The following is a 20,238-nucleotide window of genomic DNA, read 5'->3' on the forward strand; positions in this document are numbered from 1 at the left end:
ACTGTGTGTGTCAATGTCAGTGTGATGGACAGTGGGTGTCAGTGTTAGTGTGATGGATTGTCAGTGTGTCAGTGTCTTACTGTGATGGGCCGTCAGTGTGACAGGCTGTGAGTGTGTAAATGTTAGTGTGACGGACTGAGTGTGTCAATGTGATGGACTGCAAGTGTGTCAAAGTCAGTGTGATGGACTGTGTGTCAGTGTCAGTGTGATGGACTGTGAGTGTGTTAGTGTCAGTGTGATGGACTGTGAGCGTGTCAGTGTCAGCGTGATGGATAGTATGTGTGTCAGTGTCAGTGTGACGGACTGAGTATGTCAATGCCTGTGACGGTTTGTGAGTATATTTGTGTTAGTGGATTGGGCTGAGAGTGTGTCAGTGTTAGTGTGATGGACTATGAGTGAGTCAGTGACTCTCTGCGATGAGCTGTGAGTATGTAAGTGTTAGTATGACGAACTTTGATTGTGTTAGTATCACTGTATCAGACTGTGTGTGTCAGTGTCAGTGTAATGGGCTGTGAATGTGTCAGTATTAGTGGAATGGGCTGTGAGTGTGTCAATGTTAGTGTGATGGGCTGTGAATATGTCAGTATTAGTGTGATGGGCTGTGAGTGTGTCAGTGTCTGTGCGATGGATTGTGAGTGTGTCAGTGTTATTTTGATGAACTGTGAGTGTGTCAGTGTTAGTGTGATTGATTGAGTATGTCAGTGTTATTGTGATGGACACTGAGTGTGTCAGTGTTAGTGTGCTTGACTGAGTGTGCCAGCAGTTATTGTGATGTACTGTGAGTGTGTCAGTGTTAGTGTGATGGGCTGAGTGTGTACATTTTAGTGTAACAGGAAGTGAGTGTGTTACTGTTAGTGTGATAGACTGTGTCAATGTCAGTGTGATGGACAGTGGGTGTCAGTGTTAGTTTGATGGATTGTCAGTGTGTCAGTGTCTTACTGTGATGGGCCGTGAATGTGTGTCAGTGTGACAGGCTGTGAGTGTGTCAGTGTTATTGTGACGGATTGAGTGTGTCAATGTGATGGACTGTGAGTGTGTCAGTGTCAGTGTGATGGACTGTGTGTCAGTGTCAGTGTGATGGACTGTGAGCGTGACAGTGTCAGCTTGATGGACAGTGTGTGTGTCAGTGTGATGGGCAGTGGGTGTCAGTGTTAGTGTGATGGGCTGTGAGTGTGTCAGTATTAGTATGATGGATTGTCAGTGTGCCACTGTCTCAATGTGATGTGCTGTGAGTGTGTCAGTGTTAGTGTAATGGGCTGAGTGTGTCAGTGTTAGTGTGATGGGCTGAGCGTGTCAGTGTTATTGTGATGGACAGTGAGTGTGTCAGTGTGACAGGCTGTTAGTGTGCCAGTGTGATGTGCTGTGAGTGTGTCAGTATTAGTTTGATGGATTGTGAGTGTGTCAGTGTCTCAATGTGATGTGCTGTGAGTGTCTCAGTGTTAGTGTGATGGATTGTGAGTGTGTCAGTGTCTCAATGTGATGTGCTGTGAGTGCATCAGTGTTAGTGTGATGGATTGTCAGTGTGCCACTGTCTCAATGCGATGTGCTGTGAGTGTCTCAGTGTTAGTGTGATGGATTGTCAGTGTGCCACTGTCTCAATGTGATGTGCTGTGAGTGTCTCAGTGTTAGTGTGATGGATTGTGAGTGTGTCAGTGTCTCACTGTGATGGGGCTGTTAGTGTGTAAGTTTTAATGTGGCAGGCTTTGATTGTGTCAGTGTTTTGTATGATGAGTTGTGAGTATGTCAGTGTCTCACTGTGATGAGCTGTGTGTTGGTGTGGCAGGCTGTGCATGTGTCAGTGATACTGTGATAGGTTGAATGTGTCACTGTTAGTATGATAGATTGTGAGTGTGTCTGTATTAGTGTGACAGGCTGTGAGTGTGTTCCACGTCAGTGTGACAGAGTGTGAGTGTGTTAGTGTTAGTGTGTTGGACGGTGAGTATGCATGTTTCACTGTGATTGGCTATGAGTATGTTAATATGACAGGCTGTGAGTGTTTCAATGTCAGTGTGATGGACTATGAGTGAGTCAGTGGCTCACTGTGATGGGCTGTGAGTGTGTAAGTGTTAGTGTGATGAGCTTTGATAGTGTTAGTATCACTGTATCAGACTGTGTGTGTCACTGTTAGTGTAATGGGCAGTGGGTGTCTCAGTGTTCATGTAACGGACTGTGAATGTGTCAGTGTTAGTGTGACAGGCTGTGTGTGCATCAGTGTCAGTGTAATGTGCTGTAAGTGTGTTAATGTCAGTGTCATGGGCTGGGTGTGTGTGCATCTGTGTCTGTGACATGGGCTGTGAATGTGTTAGCATTAGTGTGATGGGCTGTAAGTGTGTCAGTGTCAGTGTGATGGATTGTGTGTGTCAGTGTTAATGTGATGGATGTGAGTGTATCAGTGTTCATGTGAAGGACTGTGAGTGTCAGTGTTAGTGTGATGGATGTGAGTGTATCAGTGTTCATGTGAAGGACTTTGAGTGTGTCAGTATTAGTGTGATGGATGTGAGTGTATCAGTGTTCATGTGAAGGACTTTGAGTGTGTCAGTGTCAGTGTGATGGGCTGTGAGTGTGTCAGTGTCTCACTATGGTGGACAGTGAGTTTATCAGTGTCACTGTAGTCAACTTGAGTGTGTCAGTGTTTATTTGATGGGCTGTGAGTATGTTAGTGTCTCACTCTGATGGACTGTGAGTGTGTTGCTGTGTGTGTAACTGACTGAGTGTGCGGCAGTGTCACAGTATGCTGGGCCGTGAGTGTGTTAGTGTTAGTGTGATTGGCTGAGTGTGTGTCAGTATCTCACTGTGGTGGACAGTGAGCTTGTCAGTGTCACTGTAATCGACTTGAGTGTGTCAGTGTTAGTGTGATTGACTGAGTGTGCCAGCGGTTATTGTGATGTACTGTGAGTGTGTCAGTGTTAGTGTGACAGGCTGAGAGTGTGTCAGCATTAGTGTGATGGGCTGAGTGTGTGAATTTTAGTGTAATGGGAAGTGAGTGTGTTACTGTTAGTGTGATAGACTGTGTGTGTCAATGTCAGTGTGATGGACAGTGGGTGTCAGTGTTAGTGTGATGGATTGTCAGTGTGTCAGTGTCTTACTGTGATGGGCGTGAGTGTGTCAGTGTGACAGGCCGTGAGTGTGTCAGTGTTATTGTGACGGATTGAGTGTGTCAATGTGATGGACTGCGAGTGTGTCAATGTCAGTGTGGTGGACTGTGTGTCAGTGTCAGTGTGATGGACTGTGAGCATGACAGTGTCAGCTTGATGGACAGTGTGTGTGTAAGTGTGATGGGCAGTGGCTGTCCGTGTTAGTGTGATGGGCTGTGAGTGTATCAGTGTTTGTGTGATGGATTGTCAGTGTGTCAGTGTCTTACTGTGGTGGGCTGTTAGTGCGTAAGAGTTAATGTGGCAGGCTTTGATTGTGTCAGTGTTAGTGTGATGAACTGTGAGAGTGTCAGTGTGACAGGCTGTCAGTGTGCCAGTGTCTCAAGGTGATGTGCTGTGAGTGTCTCGGTGTTAGTGTGATGGCCTGTGAGTGTGTCAGTGTCTCACTGTGATGGGCTGTTAGTGTGTAAGTGTTAACATGGCAGGCTTTGATTTTGTTAGTGTTAGTGTGATGAGCTGTGAGTGTGTCAGTGTCTCACTGTGATGGGTTGTGTGTTGGTGTGGTAGGCTGTGCATGTGTCAGTGTTACTGTGATAGGCTGAGTGTGTCACTGTTAGTGTGATGGATTGTGAGTGTGTCAGTGTTGGGTCATGGACTGTGTGTGCGTCAGTGTTAGTGTGATAGACAAGAATTGCGTCAGTGTCTCACTCTAATGGACTGCGCATGTGGTAGTGTGACAGACTGTGAGTACGTCAGTGTTAGTGTGACAGACTATGATTGTGTCGGCGTTTCACTGTGACCGAATGTGTGCATCAGTCTCTCACTGTGACAGAAGGTGAATGTGTCAGTCTCACATTGTGATGGAGTGCGAGTGTGTCTGTCTCACACTGTGACGGATGGTTGGTGTGTCAGTCTCACACTATGATGGGTATGAGTGTGTCAGTCTCATACTGGGATGGAGTACAAATGTGTCAGTCTCACACTGTGACAGGGTGTGATTGTGTCAGCCTCACGCTGTGATAGAGTGTGAGTTTGTCAATTTGTCACTGTGACAGAGGGAGGGTGTGTCTGTCTCACACTGTGACAGAGGGTGGGTGTGTCTGTCTCACACTGATGAAGTGTGAGTGTGTCAGTCCCATACTGTGACGGAGTGTGAATTTGTCAGTCTGCCACTATGACCTGGTGTGGATGTGTCAATATCCCACTGTGACGGGGTGCATGTGTCAGTCTCCCACTGTGACAGAGGGTGGGTGTGTCAGTCTCACACCGTGACAGAAGGTGAGTGTGGCAGTCTCACACTGTGATGGGTTGTGGTTGTGTCAGCCTCACACTGTGATAGAGTGTGAGTTTGTCAGTCTGTCACTGTGACAGAGAGTGAGTGTGTCAGTCTCACACTGTGCCCGGGTGTGAGTATGTCAGTCTCACACTGTGATGGAGTGTGAGTGTGTCAGTCTGGCACTGTGATGGGATGCATATGTCAGTTTCCCACTGTGATAGAGGGTGTTTGTGCCATGAATGGAATATGAGTGTGTCAGTCTTACACTGTGATAGGGTGTTGGCTGTCAATCCCACACTGTAACGGGATGCGTATGTCAGTCTCCCACTGCGATGGAGGGTGGGTGTGTCAGTCTCCCAATGTGCTGGAGGGTGGGTGTGTCAGTCTCACACTGTGATGGGGGTGGGTGTGTCAGTCTCCCAATGTGATGGAGGGTGGCTGTGTCAGTCTCACACTGTGACAGAGGGTGGATGTGTCAGTCTCCCACTGTGACAGGGGTGAGTGTGTCAGTCTCCCACTGTGACGCAGGGTGGGTGTGTCAGTCTCACATGTGACAGAGGGTGGGTGTGTCAGCCTCACACTGTGATGGAGTGTGAGTTGTCAGTCTCACACTGTGCCGGGGTGTGAGTGTGTCAGTCTCCCACTGTGACGTAGGGTGGGTGTGTCAGTCTCACACTGTGACAGAGGGTGGGTGTGTCAGCCTCACCCTATGACTGAGGGTGGGTGTGTCAGTCTCACACTGTGATGGAGGGTGGGTGTGTCAGCCTCACACTGTGACTGAGGGTGGGTGTGTCAGTCTCACACTGTGACAGAGAGTGAGTGTGTTAGTCTCACACTGTGCCAGGGTGTTGGCTGTCAATCTCACACTGTAACGGGTTGCGTATGTCTGTCTCCCACTGTGATGGAGGGTGGGTGTATCAGTCTCCCAATGTGACGGAGGGTGGGTGGGTCAGTCTCACACTGTGATGGAGGGTGAGTGTATCAGTCTCACACTGTGACAGAGGGTGGGTGTGTCAGCCTCACCCTATGACTGAGGGTGGGTGTGTCAGTCTCACACTGTGATGGAGGGTGGGTGTGTCAGTCTCACACTGTGACAGAAGGTGAATGTGTCAGTCTCACACTGTGATGAGTTGTGGGTGTGTCAGTCTCATACTGTGACAGAGTGTGAGTTTGTCAGTCTGTCACTGTGACAGAGGGTGGGTGTGTCAGACTCACACTGTGACAGAGGGTGGGTGTGTCAGCCTCACACTGTGACTGAGGGTGGGTGTGTCAGTCTCACACTGTGACAGAGAGTGAGTGTGTCAGTCTCACACTGTGCCAGGGTGTTGGCTGTCAATCTCACACTGTAACGGGTTGCGTATGTCTGTCTCCCACTGTGATGGAGGGTGGGTGTTTCAGTCTCCCAATGTGACGGAGGGTGGGTGGGTCAGTCTCACACTGTGATGGAGGGTGAGTGTATCAGTCTCACACTGTGATGGAGGGTGGGTGTATCAGTCTCACACTGTGATGGAGGGTGAGTGTATCAGTCTCACACTGTGATGGAGGGTGGGTGTATCAGTCTCACACTGTGATGGGGGTGGGTGTGTCAGTCTCACACAGTGATGGAGTGTGAGTGTTTCAGTCTCACACATTGATGGAGTGTGAGTGTTTCAGTCTCTCACTGTGATGGAGTGTGAGTGTTTCAGTCTCTCACTGTGATGGAGTGTGAGTGTGTCAGTCACTCACTGTGATGGAGTGTGAGTTTGTCAGTCTCCCACTATGATGGGGTGTGGGTGTGTCACTCTCCCACTGTGATGAAGGGTGAGTGTGACTGTGTCACACTGTGCCGGGGTGTGAGTGTGGCTCCTATCCATTCCCCGGCTGGGCTGGGCTGTGCTGACTGGGTGATTGCTGGTAAACACTTCGTGGTCAAATATAACAAGCGATCTATTTTCCCTACAGTTGACTGCCTCTGTTGCTAACCATCCCCGTGAAGTGTACCCCAGCAGAAACCTGACATGTCTGTACAGTATTTACAGGGCATAAGCCAAGATGGAATTCTGATGCGGTGTGTCCCAATCCTGGGTCTGATGTTCAATGGGAATGATTTGGATAAGCTGTGGGCCACCTGGCAGGGTACAGAATCAGCAGGATATCCCTCTATCGTTGCCTTCCTCCTTGCCTTGTTGTCTTTCAATAGGGACTCCCCCTCCCCCAACTATCTGTGCCTGACTTCAGGAATTGTCCCATTCCTATCAGGAGGAGACATAGAGCACACTGGACAGCTGCTGACAGTCCTTGTGCTCAGGTTCACAGCCTTTAACGTTGTGCTATTGAGAGTATGCCCAGTTGTTAAGGCTGGGCGGAGGGACTCTGCCAGTTGTCCTGTGAGTGTGGTTTGCCTATGGACATGCGTTTCACCCTGAGAAAGCCTGCAGGAACTGAGCAGGAAGCCTGACCCGGTGCCCGAGTGAAGCAGGCCGAAGCAGGCCGTGTAGGCCAGCAGGAAGCCTGACTCGGTGCCCGAGTGAAGCAGGCTGTGCTGGCTCGGCCTCCTTCCCATTGTCCTCCAGTACCGTCCCCACCCATTCCCCTCAGTGAACCCGAGCAACACTGTCCCGGCTTGCCAGGCATGGCTGCTGTGAGGCTTCGGGAGCTGGCTTCATCTCAACTGTACCGGCGTCGGTATGAGCGTAACAGCGGCGTGCTGGAGCTATGGCAGAGCCGGACTGAGTCCAAGAGCAGGAGACCGGGGTAGGTGCTGCTTGTTAGATCAGAGAGTTTGCAAAAGAGCAACAAAGCCTCCGCTCACAGAACAGGAAAGGAACAGTTTGTTTAAGCTGCTGGCAGTGTTAAGGACAAAATAGAGACAGAGATTCCCCAGTCTCTCAGTTAAGACAGGAATTCTCCGTCACCTCCTGCTTCATGTATTTACTGTTTGTTTTCCTTTGAGAGGCTGTGAATTAATCGGCAGTGACTATTCAATCTTTGTTCCTCTGATGGCCGAGGTGCCTGAACTGGACATTCTGCAATCCCAGGCCGTGCTGTCCCTCAAAGCTCAGGCCTCACACTCCTCATTCTGCCGATTTTTCTATCTATCTTGTTCCTCCTGTTTTGAATTTGGTGGACCTGGAGGTTTTGGAGTGGGCCGTTCCCAGTGCTGTCACCTCATTGGTGGACAAATCCGAAATCAGAAATACCAAATTAGTATAACCTTAGTCTGTGCTGGGGGCAGTGAATAAGCTCAACCTCCTTCCAGACTCCACATTAGACAGTACATGGCCCCAAAAATCTTCAAAGCCCCTGGCCTGGGAAGGAAATATAGCACGTGGGGCAGAACTATCCCAGGGTCAGGTAGCTGCTCTTAGTCAGCATGTGGTCTGTGCATTTTTGGGTGTGTGTGCTGATGTGCGTGCGTGTCGGTGTGGCGCGTGTGTGTGTGATGTGTCTGTGTGTGTATGTGATGTGCCTGTGTGTGTGTGTGTATGTGTTGTGCCTGTGTATGGGTGTGTGTGTGTATGTGTGTGGGAAGTGTCTGCGTGTGCGTGTGGTGTGTGTGATGTGCCTGTGTGTGCGTGATGTGTCGGTGTGTGGGTGTGTGTGTGCGTGATGTGTCTGTGTGTGGGTGTGGTGTGTGTGTGAGTGATGTATCTGTGTGTGGGTGTGGTGTGTCTGTCTGTGTGATGTGTGTCTGAGTGTGTTTGTGTGTGGTGTTTGTATGTGGTGCTTGTGTGTGAGAGTGAGACTGTGGTGTTTGTGAGCATGTGTGTGGTGTTTGTGTGTGAGAGTATGCTGTTTGTGTATGTGTGTAGGGTATGTGTGTGGTGTTTGTGAGAGTGATGTTTGTGTGTGGTTTGTGTGTGAGTGTGAGTGTGCTGTTTCTGTACATGTGTGTTTGTGGTGTATGTGTGTGTGTGTAGTGTTTGTGTGTGTGGTGTTTGTGTGTCTGTGGTGTATGTGTGTGTGTGGTGTTTGTGTGTGTGTGTGTGAGTGGTGTTTGTGTGTGTGTGTGAGTGAGTGTGCGTGTGGTGTTTGTGTGTGTGTGTCTGTGGTGTGTGCGCGTGGTGTTTGTGTGTGTGTGGTGTTTGCGTCTGTGGTGTATGTGTCTGTGTGGTGTTTGTGTGTGTGTGTGTGTGTGTTGTGTGTGTGTGTGTGTGCGTACGTGTGCGTGTGGTGATTGTGTGTGTGTGTGTGGTGTTTGTGTGTGCGTGGTGTTTGTGTGTGTGTGTGGTGTTTGTGTGTGTGTGTGAGTGGAGTTTGTGTGTGTGTGTGGTGTTTGTGTGTGTGTGTGTGTATGTGTGTATGTGTGTGTATGTGTTGTTTGTGTGTGTGTGTGGTGTTTGTGTGTGTGCGTGTGTGTAGTGTTTGTGTGTGTGTGCGGTGTTTGTGTGTGTGTGTGGTGTTTGTGTGTGTGTGTGTGGTGTTTGTGTGTATGTGTGTGTGTGTGAGTGTGTGGTGTTTGTGTGTGTGTGTGTGTATGGTGTTTGTGTGTGTGTGTGGTGTTTGTGTGTGTGTGTAGGTGTGTGTTTGGTGTTTGTGTGTGTGTGCATGTGTGTGGTGTTTGTGTGTGTCTGTGTGTGCTGTTTGTGTGTGTGTGTGGTGTTTGTGTGTGGTGTTTGTGTGTGGGGGGGGGTGTTTGTGTGTCTGTGGTGTGTGTGTATGTGGTGTTTGTGTGTGTGTGTGTGTGTGTGTGTGTGTGGTGTTTGTTTGTATGTGTGTTTGTGTGTGTGTGTGTGGTGTTTGTGTGTGTGTTTGTGTGTGTGTGTGTGGTGTTTGTGTGTGTGGTGTTTGTGTGTGTGTGGCGTTTGTGTGTGTGTGGTGTTTGTGTGTGTGTGGTGTTTGTGTGTGTGTGCATGTGTGTGGTGTTTGTGTGTGTGAGTGTGTGGTGTTTGTGTGTGTGTGTGTGTAGTGTTTGAGTGTGTGTGTGTGTGTTCGTGTGTATGTGTGTGTGTGGTGTTTGTGTGTGTGTGTGGTGTTTGTGTGTGTGTGTGTGTGTGGTGTTTGTGTGTGTGTTTGTGTGGTGTTTGTGTGTGTGTGGTGTCTGTGTATATGTGCATGTGTGTGGGGGGAGGGCGTTTGTGTGTGTGTGTGTGTGTGTCTGTGGTGTGTGTGTGTATGTGGTGTTTGTGTGTGTGTTTGTGTGTGTGGTGTTTGTATGTGTGGCGTTTGTGTGTGTGTGTGGTGTTTGTTTGTGTGTGTATGTGTGTGTGTGGTGTTTGTGTGTGTGTGCATGTGTGTGGTGTTTGTGTGTGTGTTGTGTTTGTGTTTGTATGTGGTGTTTGTGTGTCTGTGGTGTGTGTGTGTATGTGGTGTTTGTGTGTGTGTTTGTGTGTGTGTGTGTGTGTGGTGTTTGTGTGTGTGTTTGTGTGTGTATGTGTGGTGTTTGTGTGTGTGTGGTGTTTGTGTGTGTGGTTTTTGTGTGTATGTGTGGTGTTTGAGTGTGTTTGTGTGTGTGTTCATGTGTGTGTGTGTGGTGTTTGTGTGTGTGTGGTGTTTGTGTGTGTGTGGTGTTTGTGTGTATGAGTGTGTGTGTGTGGTGTTTGTGTGTGTGTGTGTGTGTGTGGTGTTTGTGTGTGTGTGGTGTTTGTGTGTGGTGTTTGTGTTTGTGTGTGTGGTGTTTGTGTGTGTGTGTGGTGTTTGTGTGTGTGTGTGTATGTGTGTGCTTGTGGTGTTTGTGTGTGTGTGTGGTGTTTGTGTGTGTGTGTGTTTGTATGGTGTTTGTGCGTGTGTGTGTGTGTGTGTATGTGATGATTGTGTGTGTGCGTGTGGTGTTCGTGTGTGTGTGTGTTTGTGTTGTTTGTGAGTGTGTGTGTGTATGGTGTTTGTGTGTGTGGGTGTGGTGTTTGTGTGTGTGTGTGTGTGTTTGTGTGTGCATGTGTGTGGTGTTTGTGTGTGTGTGGTGTTTGTGTGTGTGTGTGTGTTAGATGTTTGAGTGTGTATTTGTGTGTGTGTGTGTATGTGTGTGTATGAGTGTGTATGTGTTGTTTGTGTGTGTGTGTGTGGTGTTTGTGTGTGTGCGTGTGTGTAGTGTTTGTGTGTGTTTGTGTGTGTGTGTGTGGTGTTTGTGTGTGTGTGTGGTGTTTGTGTGTGTGTGTGGTGTTTGGGTGTATGTGTGTGTGTGTGGTGTGTGTGTGTGTTTGTGTGTGTGTGTGTGGTGTTTGTGTGTGTGGTGTTTGTGTGTGTGTGGCGTTTGTGTGTGTGTGGTGTTTGTGTGTGTGTGGTGTTTGTGTGTGTGTGCATGTGTGTGGTGTTTGTGTGTGTGTGTGGTGTTTGTGTGTGTGTATGTAGTGTTTGAGTGTGTGTGTGTGTGTGTTCGTGTGTATGTGTGTGTGTGGTGTTTGTGTGTGTGTGTGGTGTTTGTGTGTATGTGTGTGTGTGGTGTTTGTGTGTGTGTTTGTGTGGTGTTTGTGTGTGTGTGGTGTCGGTGTATATGTGCATGTGTGTGGGGGGAGGGCGTTTGTGTGTGTGTGTGTGTGTGTGTCTGTGGTGTGTGTGTGTGTATGTGGTGTTTGTGTGTGTGTTTGTGTGTGTGGTGTTTGTGTGTGTGGTGTTTGTGTGTGTGTGTGGTGTTTGTTTGTGTGTGTATGTGTGTGTGTGGTGTTTGTGTGTGTGGGCATGTGTGTGGTGTTTGTGTGTGTGTTGTGTTTGTGTTTGTATGTGGTGTTTGTGTGTCTGTGGTGTGTGTGTGTATGTGGTGTTTCTGTGTGTGTTTGTGTGTGTGTGTGTGTGTGTGTGTGGTGTTTGTGTGTGTGTTTGTGTGTGTATGTGTGGTGTTTGTGTGTGTGTGGTGTTTGTGTGTGTGGTGTTTGTGTGTATGTGTGGTGTTTGAGTGTGTTTGTGTGTGTGTTCGTGTGTATGTGTGTGTGTGGTGTTTGTGTGTGTGTGGTGTTTGTGTGTGTGTGGTGTTTGTGTGTATGAGTGTGTGTGTGTGGTGTTTGTGTGTGTGTGTGTGTGTGGTGTTTGTGTGTGTGTGTGTGTCTGTGTGGTGTTTGTGTGTGTGTAGTGTTTGTGTGTGGTGTTTGTGTATGTATTTGTGTGTGTGTGTTTGTGTGTCTGTGTGTGTGGTGTTTGTGTGTGTGTGTGTGGTGTTTGTGTATATGTGTGTGTGTGTGTGTGCTTGTGGTGTTTGTGTGTGTGTGTGTGGTGTTTGTGTGTGTGTGTTTGTGTGGTGTTTGTGCATGTGTGTGTGTGTGTATGTGATGATTGTGTGTGTGCGTGTGGTGTTCGTGTGTGTGTGTGTTTGTGTTGTTTGTGAGTGTGTGTGTGTATGGTGTTTGTGTGTGTGGGTGTGGTGTTTGTGTGTGTGTGTGTGTGTTTGTTTGTGTGTGCGTGTGTGTGGTGTTTGTGTGTGTGTGGTGTTTGTGTGTGTGTGTGTGTTAGATGTTTGTGTGTGTGTTTGTGTGTGTGTGTATGTGTGTGTATGTGTGTGTATGTGTTGTTTGTGTGTGTGTGTGTGGTGTTTGTGTGTGTGCGTGTGTGTAGTGTTTGTGTGTGTTTGTGTGTGTGTGTGTGGTGTTTGTGTGTGTGTGTGGTGTTTGTGTGTGTGTGTGGTGTTTGGGTGTATGTGTGTGTGTGGTGTGTGTGTGTGTGTGTGTGTGGTGTATGTGTGTGTGTGTGGTGTTTGTGTGTGTGTGGTGTTCGTGTGTGTGTGTAGGTGTGTGTGTGGTGTTTGTGTGTGTGTGCATGTGTGTGGTGTTTGTATGTGTCTGTGTGTTGTGTTTGTGTGTGTGTGGTGTTTGTATGTGGTGTGTGTGTGTGGGGGAGTGTTTGTGTGTCTGTGGTGTGTGTGTGTATGTGGTGTTTGTGTGTGTGTGTGTGTGTTTGTGTGTGTGTGTGCGAGTGTGGTGTTTGTGTGTCCATGGTGTGTGTGTGTGTATGTGGTCTGTGAGTGTGTGTGTGGTGTTTGTGTGTGTGTGTGTGTGTGTGGTGTTTGTGTGTGTGTGTGTGGTGTTTGTGTGGTGTTTGTGTGTGTGTTTGTGTTTGTGTGTGAGTGTGTGTGTGTGGTGTTTGTGTATATGTGTGTGTGTGTGGGAGGAGGGCGTTTGTGTGTGTGAATGTGTGTGTGTGTGTATGCGAGTGTTGTTTGTGTGTCTGTGGTGTGTGTGTGTGTGTATGTGGTGTGTGAGCGTGTGTGTGTGGTGTTTGTGTGTGGTGTTTGTGTGTGTGTAGTGTTTGTGTGTAGTGTTTGTGTGTGTGTTTGTGTGTGTGTTTGTGTGGTGTGTGTGTGTGGTGTTTGTGTGTGTGCTTGTGTGTGTGTGTGTGTGTGTGTGTGGTGTTTGTGTGTATGTGTGGGGGGAGGGCGTTTGTGTGTGTGTATGTTTGTGTGTGTGTTTGTGTGGTGTTTGTGTGCCTGTGGTGTGTGTGTGTGGTGTTTGTGTGTGTGTGTGTGCGAGTGTTGTTTGTGTGTCTGTGGTGTGTGTGTGTGTGTGTGTGTGTGTATGTGGTGTGTGAGCATGTGTGTGTGGTGTTTGTGTGTGGTGTTTGTGTGTGTGTGGTGTTTGTGTGTGGTGTTTGTGTGTGTGTTTGTGTGTGTGTGGTGTTTGTGTGTGTGTGTGGTGTTTGTGTGTGTGTGTTTGTGTGTCTGTGGTGTGTGTGTGTGTGGATGTAGTGTTTGTGTTTGTGTGTGTGTTGTTTGTGTGTGTGTGTGTATGTATGGTGTTTGTGTGTGTGTGTGTGGTGTTTGTGTGTGTGTGTGTCTTTGTGTGTGTGTGTGTGTGTGTGTGATAGATGTTTGTGTGTGTGTTTGTGTGTGTATGTGTGTATGTGTGAGTGTGGTGTTTGTGTGTGTGTGTGTGGTGTTTGTGTGTGTGTGTATGTGTGTGTGTGGTGTTTGTGTGTGTGTGCATGTATGTGGTTTTTGTGTGTGTGTGCGGTGTTTGTGTGTGTGTGTGTGGTGTTTGTGTGTCTGTGGTGTGTGTGTGTGTGTGGTGTTTGTGTGTCTGTGGTGTGTGTGTGTGTATGTGGTTTGTGTGTGTGTGTATGTGTGTGTGGTGTTTGTGTGTGTGTGCATGTGTGTGGTGTTTTTGTGTGTGTGGGGTGTTTGCGTGTGTGTGTGTGGTGTTTGTGTGTCTGTGGTGTGTGTGTGTGGTGTGTGTGTGTGGTGTTTGTGTGTGTGCTTGTGTGTGTGTGTGTGTGTGGTGTTTGTGTGTGTGTTTGTGTGTGTTTGTGTGGTGCTTGTGTGTGTGTGGTGTTTGTGTATATGTGTGTGTGTGTGGGGGGAGGTCGTTTGTGTGTGTGTATGGTGTTTGTGTGTGTGTGTGTGTGTGTGTGTGTGTGGTGTTTGTGTGTCTGTGGTTTGTGTGTATGTGGTGTTTGTGTGTGTGTGTGGTGTTTGTGTGTGTGTGTGTGTGAGTGTGTGTGGTGTTTGTGGTGTGTGTGTGTGTGGTGTTTGTGTGTGTGTCTGTGGTGTGTGTGTGTGCGTGGTTTTGTGTGTGTCTGTGGTGGTGTTTGTGTGTGTGTGTTTGTGTGTGTGTGTGGTGTTTGTGTGTGTGGTGGTTGTGTGTGTGTGGTGTTTGTGTATATGTGTGTGTGTGGTGGGGGGAGGGCGTTTGTGTGTGTGTATGGTGTTTGTGTGTGTGTGTGTGTGTGTGTGTGTGTGGTGTTTGTGTGTGTGTGTGTGTGTGTGAGTGTGTGTGGTGTTTGTGGTGTGTGTGTGTGTGTGGTGTTTGTGTGTGTGTATGTGTGGTTGTGTGTATGCTTGGTTTTGTGTGTGTCTGTGGTGGTGTTTGTGTGTGTGTGTTTGTGTGTGTGTGTGTGGTGTTTGTTTGTGTGTGTGTGTGTGCGAGTGTGGTGTTTGTGTGTCCATGGTGTGTGTGTGTATGTGGTCTGTGAGTGTGTGTGTGGTGTTTGTGTGTGTGTGTGTGGTGTTTGTGTGTGTGTGTGTCTGTGGTGTTTGTGTGGTGTTTGTGTGTGTGTTTGTGTTTGTGGGTGAGTGTGTGTGTGTGGTGTTTGTGTATATATGTGTGTGTGTGTGGGGGGAGGGCGTTTGTGTGTGTGTATGGTGTTTGTGTGTGTCTGTGTGTGTGGTGTTTGTGTGTCTGTGGTGTGTGTGTGTGTGGTGTTTGTGTGTGTGTGTGTGTGTGCGAGTGTTGTTTGTGTGTCCGTGGTGTGTGTGTGTGTGTGTGTATGTGGTGTGTGAGCGTGTGTGTGTGGTGTTTGTGTGTGGTGTTTGTGTGTGTGTAGTGTTTGTGTGTGTGGTTGTGTGTGTGTTTGTGTGTGTGTGTGGTGTTTGTGTGTGTGCTTGTGTGTGTGTGTGTGTGTGTGGTGTTTGTGTGTATGTGTGGGGGAGGGCGTTTGTGTGTGTGTATGTTTGTGTGTGTGTTTGTGTGGTGTTTGTGTGTCTGTGGTGTGTGTGTGTGGTGTTTGTGTGTGTGTGGTGTTTGTGTTTGTGGTGTTTGTGTGTGTGTGTGGTGTTTGTGTGTGTGGTGTTTGTGTGTGTGTGTGTGGTGTTTGTGTGTCTGTGTGTGTTTATGTGTGTCTGTGTGTGTGTGGTGTTTGTGTGTGTGTGTGGTGTTTGTGTGTGTGGTGATTGTGTGTGTGTTTGTGTGGTGCTTGTGTGTGTGTGGTGTTTGTGGATATGTGTGTGTGTGGTGGGAGGGCGTTTGTGTGTGTGTATGGTGTTTGTGTGTGTGTGTGTGTGTGTGTGTGTGGTGTTTGTGTGTCTGTGGTTTGTGTGTATGTGGTGTTTGTGTGTGTGTGGTGTTTGTGTGTGTGTGTGTGTGAGTGTGTGTGGTGTTTGTGGTGTGTGTGTGTGTGGTGTTTGTGTGTGTGTCTGTGGTGTGTGTGTGTGCGTGGTTTTGTGTGTGTCTGTGGTGGTGTTTGTGTGTGTGTGTTTGTGTGTGTGTGTGGTGTTTGTGTGTGTGTGTGTGTGCGAGTGTGGTGTTTGTGTGTCCATGGTGTGTGTGTGTATGTGGTCTGTGAGTGTGTGTGTGGTGTTTGTGTGTGTGTGTGTGTGGTGTTTGTGTGTGTGTGTGTGTGTGGTGTTTGTGTGTGGTGTTTGTGTGTGTGTTTGTGTTTGTGTGTGAGTGTGTGTGTGTGGTGTTTGTGTATATGTGTGTGTGTGTGGGGGGAGGGCGTTTGTGTGTGTGTATGGTGTTTGTGTGTGTCTGTGTGTGTGGTGTTTGTGTGTCTGTGGTGTGTGTGTGTGTGGTGTTTGTGTGTGTGTGTGCGAGTGTTGTTTGTGTGTCCGTGGTGTGTGTGTGTGTTTGTGTGTGTGTGTGTGTATGTGGTGTGTGAGCGTGTGTGTGTGGTGTTTGTGTGTGGTGTTTGTGTGTGTGTAGTGTTTGTGTGTGTGGTTGTGTGTGTGTTTGTGTGTGTGTGTGGTGTTTGTGTGTGTGCTTGTGTGTGTGTGTGTGTGTGTGTGGTGTTTGTGTGTATGTGTGGGGGAGTGCGTTTGTGTGTGTGTATGTTTGTGTGTGTGTTTGTGTGGTGTTTGTGTGTCTGTGGTGTGTGTGTGTGGTGTTTGTGTGTGTGTGTGTGCGAGTGTTGTTTGTGTGTCTGTGGTGTGTGTGTGTGTGTGTGTGTATGTGTTGTGTGAGCATGTGTGTGTGGTGTTTGTGTGTGGTGTTTGTGTGTGTGTGGTGTTTGTGTGTGGTGTTTGTGTGTGTGTTTGTGTGTGTGTTTGTGTGTGTGTGTGTGGTGTTTGTGTGTGTGTGTGGTGTTTGTGTGTGTGTGTTTGTGTGTCTGTGGTGTGTGTGTCTGGATGTAGTGTTTGTGTTTGTGTGTGTGTTGTTTGTGTGTGTGTGTGTATGTATGGTGTTTGTGTGTGTGGGTGTGGTGTTTGTGTGTGTGTGTGTGTCTTTGTGTGTGTGTGTTTGTGGTGTTTGTGTGTGTGATAGATGTTTGTGTGTGTGTTTGTGTGTGTATGAGTGTATGTGTGAGTGTGGTGTTTGTGTGTGTGTGTGTGTGGTGTTTGTGTGTGTGTGTATGTGTGTGTGTGGTGTTTGTGTGTGTGTGCATGTGTGTGGTGTTTGTGTGTGTGTGGGGTGTTTGTGTGTGTGTGTGGTGTTTGTGTGTCTGTGGTGTGTGTGTGTGTGTGTGTGGTGTTTGTGTGTCTGTGGTGTGTGTGCGTATGTGGTTTGTGTGTGTGTCTTTTTGTGTGTGTGGTGTTTGTGTGTGTGGTGTTTGTGTGTGTGTGTGGTGTTTGTGTGTGTGTGTATGTGTGTGTGGTGTTTGTGTGTGTGTGCATGTGTGTGGTGTTTGTGTGTGTGGGGGGTGTTTGTGTGTGGGTGTGTGGTGTTTGTGTGTCTGTGGTGTGTGTGTGTGGTGTTTGTGTGTGTGTTTGTGTGTGTGTGTGTGTGTGGTGTTTGTGTGTGTGTTTGTGTGTGTATGTGTGGTGTTTGTGTGTGTGGTGTTTGTGTGTGTTTGTGGTGTTTGAGTGTGTGTGTGTGTGTGTTCGTGTGTATGTGTGTGTGTGGTGTTTGTGTGTGTGTGTGTGTGGTGTTTGTGTGTGTGTTTGTGTGGTGTTTGTGTGTGTGTGGTGTTAGTGTATATGTGTGTTTGTGTGGGGGGAGGGCGTTTGTGTGTGTGTGTGCGTTTGTGTGTGTGTGTGTGTGTGTGTGGTGTTTGTGTGTATGTTTGCGTGTGTGTGTGGTGTTTGTGTGTGTGGTGTTTGTGTGTGTGCATATGTGTGTGGTGTTTGTGTGTGTGTGTGGTGCTTGTGTGTCTGTGTGTTTGTGTGTGTGTCTGTCTGCGGTGTTTGTGTGTGTGTTCGTGTGTGCATGTGTGGTGTTTGTGTGTGTGTGGTGTTTGTGTGTGTGGTGATTGTGTGTGTGTGGTCTTTGTGTGTGTGTTTGTATGTGAGTGTGTGGTGTTTGTGTGTGTGTGCATGTGTGTGGTGTTTGCGTGTGTGTGTGGTGTTTGTGTGTGTGTGGTGTTTGTGTGTGTGTATGTGAGTGTGTGGTGTTTGTGTGTGTGTGCATGTGTGTGGTTTTTGTGTGTGTGTGTGGTCTTTGTGTGTGTGTGTGTGGTGTTTGTGTGTGGTGTTTGTGTGTGTGTATGTGGTGTTTGTGTGTCTGTGGTGTTTGTGTGTATGTGGTGTTTGTGTGTGTGTGTGTTTGTGTGTGTGTGAGTGTGTGGTGTTTGTGTGTGTGTTTGTGTGTGTGTGTGGTGTTTGTGTGTGTGGTGTTTGTGTTTGTGGTGTTTGTGTGTCTGTGGTGTGTGTGTGTGGATGTAGTGTTTGTGTTTGTGTGTGTGTTGTTTGTGTGTGTGTGTGTGTATGTATGGTGTTTGTGTGTGTGGGTGTGGTGTTTGTGTGTGTGTGTGTCTTTGTGTGTGTGTGTGTGTGGTGTTTGTGTGTGTGTTAGATGTTTGTGTGTGTGTTTGTGTGTATGTGTGTATGTGTGTGTGTGTTTTTGTGTGTGTGGTGTTTGTGTGTGTGGTGTTTGTGTGTGTGGGTGGTGTTTGTGTGTGTGTGTATGTGTGTGTGTGGTGTTTGTGTGTGTGTGCATGTGTGTGGTGTTTGTGTGTGTGTGGGGTGTTTGTGTGTGTGTGGTGTTTGTGTGTCTGTGGTGTATGTGTGTGTGTGTGTGGTGTTTGTGTGTGTGTTTGTGTGTGTGTGTGTGTGGTGTTTGTGTGTGTGTTTGTGTGTGTATGTGTGGTGCTTGTGTGTGTGTGGTGTTTGTGTGTGTTTGTAGTGGTTGAGTGTGTGTGTGTGTGTGTGTTCGTGTGTATGTGTGTGTGTGGTGTTTGTGTGTGTGGTGTTTGTGTGTGTGTTTGTGTGGTGTTTGTGTGTGTGTGGTGTTAGTGTATATGTGTGTTTGTGTGGGGGGAGGGCGTTTGTGTGTGTGTGTGTGTGTGTGTGTGTGTGTGTGTGTGGTGTTTGTGTGTATGTTTGTGTGTGTGTGGTGTTTGTGTGTGTGGTGTTTGTGTGTGTGCGTATGTGTGTGGTGTTTGTGTGTGTGTGTGGTGCTTGTGTGTGTGTGTGTGTGTGTTTGTGTGTGTGTCTGTCTGCGGTGTTTGTGTGTGTGTTCGTGTGTGCATGTGTGGTGTTTGTGTGTGTGTGGTGTTTGTGTGGTGATTGTGTGTGTGTGGTCTTTGTGTGTGTGTGTGTATGTGAGTGTGTGGTGTTTGTGTGTGTGTGCATGTGTGTGGTGTTTGTGTGTTTGTGTGTGGTGTTTGTGTGTGTGTGTGGTGTTTGTGTGTGTGTGTGTGTGTCTGCGGTGTTTGTGTGTGTGTTCGTGTGTGCGTGTGTGGTGTTTGTGTGTGTGTGGTGTCTGTGTGTGTGGTGTTTGTGTGTGTGTGTGGTGTTTGTGTGTGTGTGTGTGGTGTTTGTGTGTGTGTTGTGTTTGTGTGTGTGGTGTTTGTGTGTGTCTGTGGTGTTTGTGTGTGTGTGGTGTTTGTGTGTGTGGTGTTTGTGTGTGTGTGTGGTGTTTGTGTGTGTGTGTGTGTTTATGTGTGTATGTGTGTGTGTTGTATTTGTGTGTGTGTGTGGTGTTTGTGTATGTGGTGTTTGTGTGTGTGTATGTGTGGTGTTTGTGTGTGCGTGGTGTTTGTGTATATGTGTGTGTGTTTGGGGGGGAGGACGTTTGTGTGTGTGTATGGTGTTTGTGTGTGTGTATGGTGTTTGTGTGTCTGTGGTTTGTGTGTATGTGGTGTTTGTGTGTGTGTGTGGTGTTTGTGTGTGTGTGTGTGTGTGAGTGTCTGTGGTGTTTGTGGTGTGTGTGTGTGTGTGGTGTTTGTGTGTGTATGTGTGGTTGTGTGTGTGTGTGGTTGTGTGTGTGTATGTGGTGGTGTTTGTGTGTGTGTGTGTGTGGTGTTTGTGTGTGTGTGTGTGTGTGTGGTGTTTGTGTGTCCGTGGTGTGTGTGTGTAAGTGGTCTTTTAGTGTGTGTGTGGTGTTTGTGTGTGTGTGTGTGGTGTTTGTGTGTGTGTGTGGTGATGGTGTGTGTGTTTGTTTGTGTGTGTGTGTGTGGCGTTTGTGTATATGTGTGTGTGTGTGGGGGGAGGGCATTTGTGTGTGTGTATGGTGTTTTTGTGTGTGTGTGTGTGTGTGGTGTTTGTGTGTCTGTGGTGTGTGTGTGTGTGGTGTTTGTGTGTGTGTGTGTGTGCGAGTGTTGTTTGTGTGTCCGTGGTGTGTGTGTGTGTGTGTGTGTGTATGTGGTGTGGGAGCGTGTGTGTGTGGTGTTTGTGTGTGGTGTTTTGTGTGTGTGTGGTGTTTGTGTGTGGTGTTTGTGTGTGTGTTTGTGTGTGTGTTTGTGTGTGTGTGTGTGGTGTTTGTGTGTGTGTGTGTGTGTCTTTGTGTGTGTGTGTGTGTGGTGTTTGTGTGTGTGATAGATGTTTGTGTGTGTGTTTGTGTGTGTATGAGTGTATGTGTGAGTGTGGTGTTTGTGTGTGTGTGTGTGGTGTTTGTGTGTGTGTGTATGTGTGTGTGTGGTGTTTGTGTGTGTGTGCATGTGTGTGGTGTTTGTGTGTGTGTGGGGTGTTTGTGTGTGTGTGTGGTGTTTGTGTGTCTGTGGTGTGTGTGTGTGTGTGTGTGGTGTTTGTGTGTCTGTGGTGTGTGTGCGTATGTGGTTTGTGTGTGTGTCTTTTTGTGTGTGTGGTGTTTGTGTGTGTGGTGTTTGTGTGTGTGTGTGGTGTTTGTGTGTGTGTGTATGTGTGTGTGGTGTTTGTGTGTGTGTGCATGTGTGTGGTGTTTGTGTGTGTGGGGGATGTTTGTGTGTGGGTGTGTGGTGTTTGTGTGTCTGTGGTGTGTGTGTGTGGTGTTTGTGTGTGTGTTTGTGTGTGTGTGTGTGTGTGTGGTGTTTGTGTGTGTGTTTGTGTGTGTATGTGTGGTGTTTGTGTGTGTGGTGTTTGTGTGTGTTTGTGGTGTTTGAGTGTGTGTGTGTGTGTGTTCGTGTGTATGTGTGTGTGTGGTGTTTGTGTGTGTGTGTGTGTGTGGTGTTTGTGTGTGTGTG

General features: G+C 47.9%; 1 protein-coding gene across 1 annotated transcript in view; it reads left to right on the forward strand.

Moving 5' to 3' along the window:
* The first annotated feature begins 6,979 nt into the window (after positions 1 to 6,979).
* Positions 6,980 to 20,238, forward strand: part of LOC121287867 (LIM and senescent cell antigen-like-containing domain protein 2) — a 126,639-nt gene continuing 113,380 nt past the window's right edge. The window contains exon 1 of the mRNA XM_041205858.1: positions 6,980 to 7,101. Within this exon, the coding sequence (XP_041061792.1) occupies positions 6,980 to 7,101 (122 nt within the window). The remainder of the gene's footprint in view (positions 7,102 to 20,238) is intronic.

This window comes from Carcharodon carcharias, chromosome 2, assembly GCF_017639515.1.
Source record: "Carcharodon carcharias isolate sCarCar2 chromosome 2, sCarCar2.pri, whole genome shotgun sequence".
NCBI classification, from domain to species: Eukaryota; Metazoa; Chordata; class Chondrichthyes; order Lamniformes; family Lamnidae; genus Carcharodon; species Carcharodon carcharias.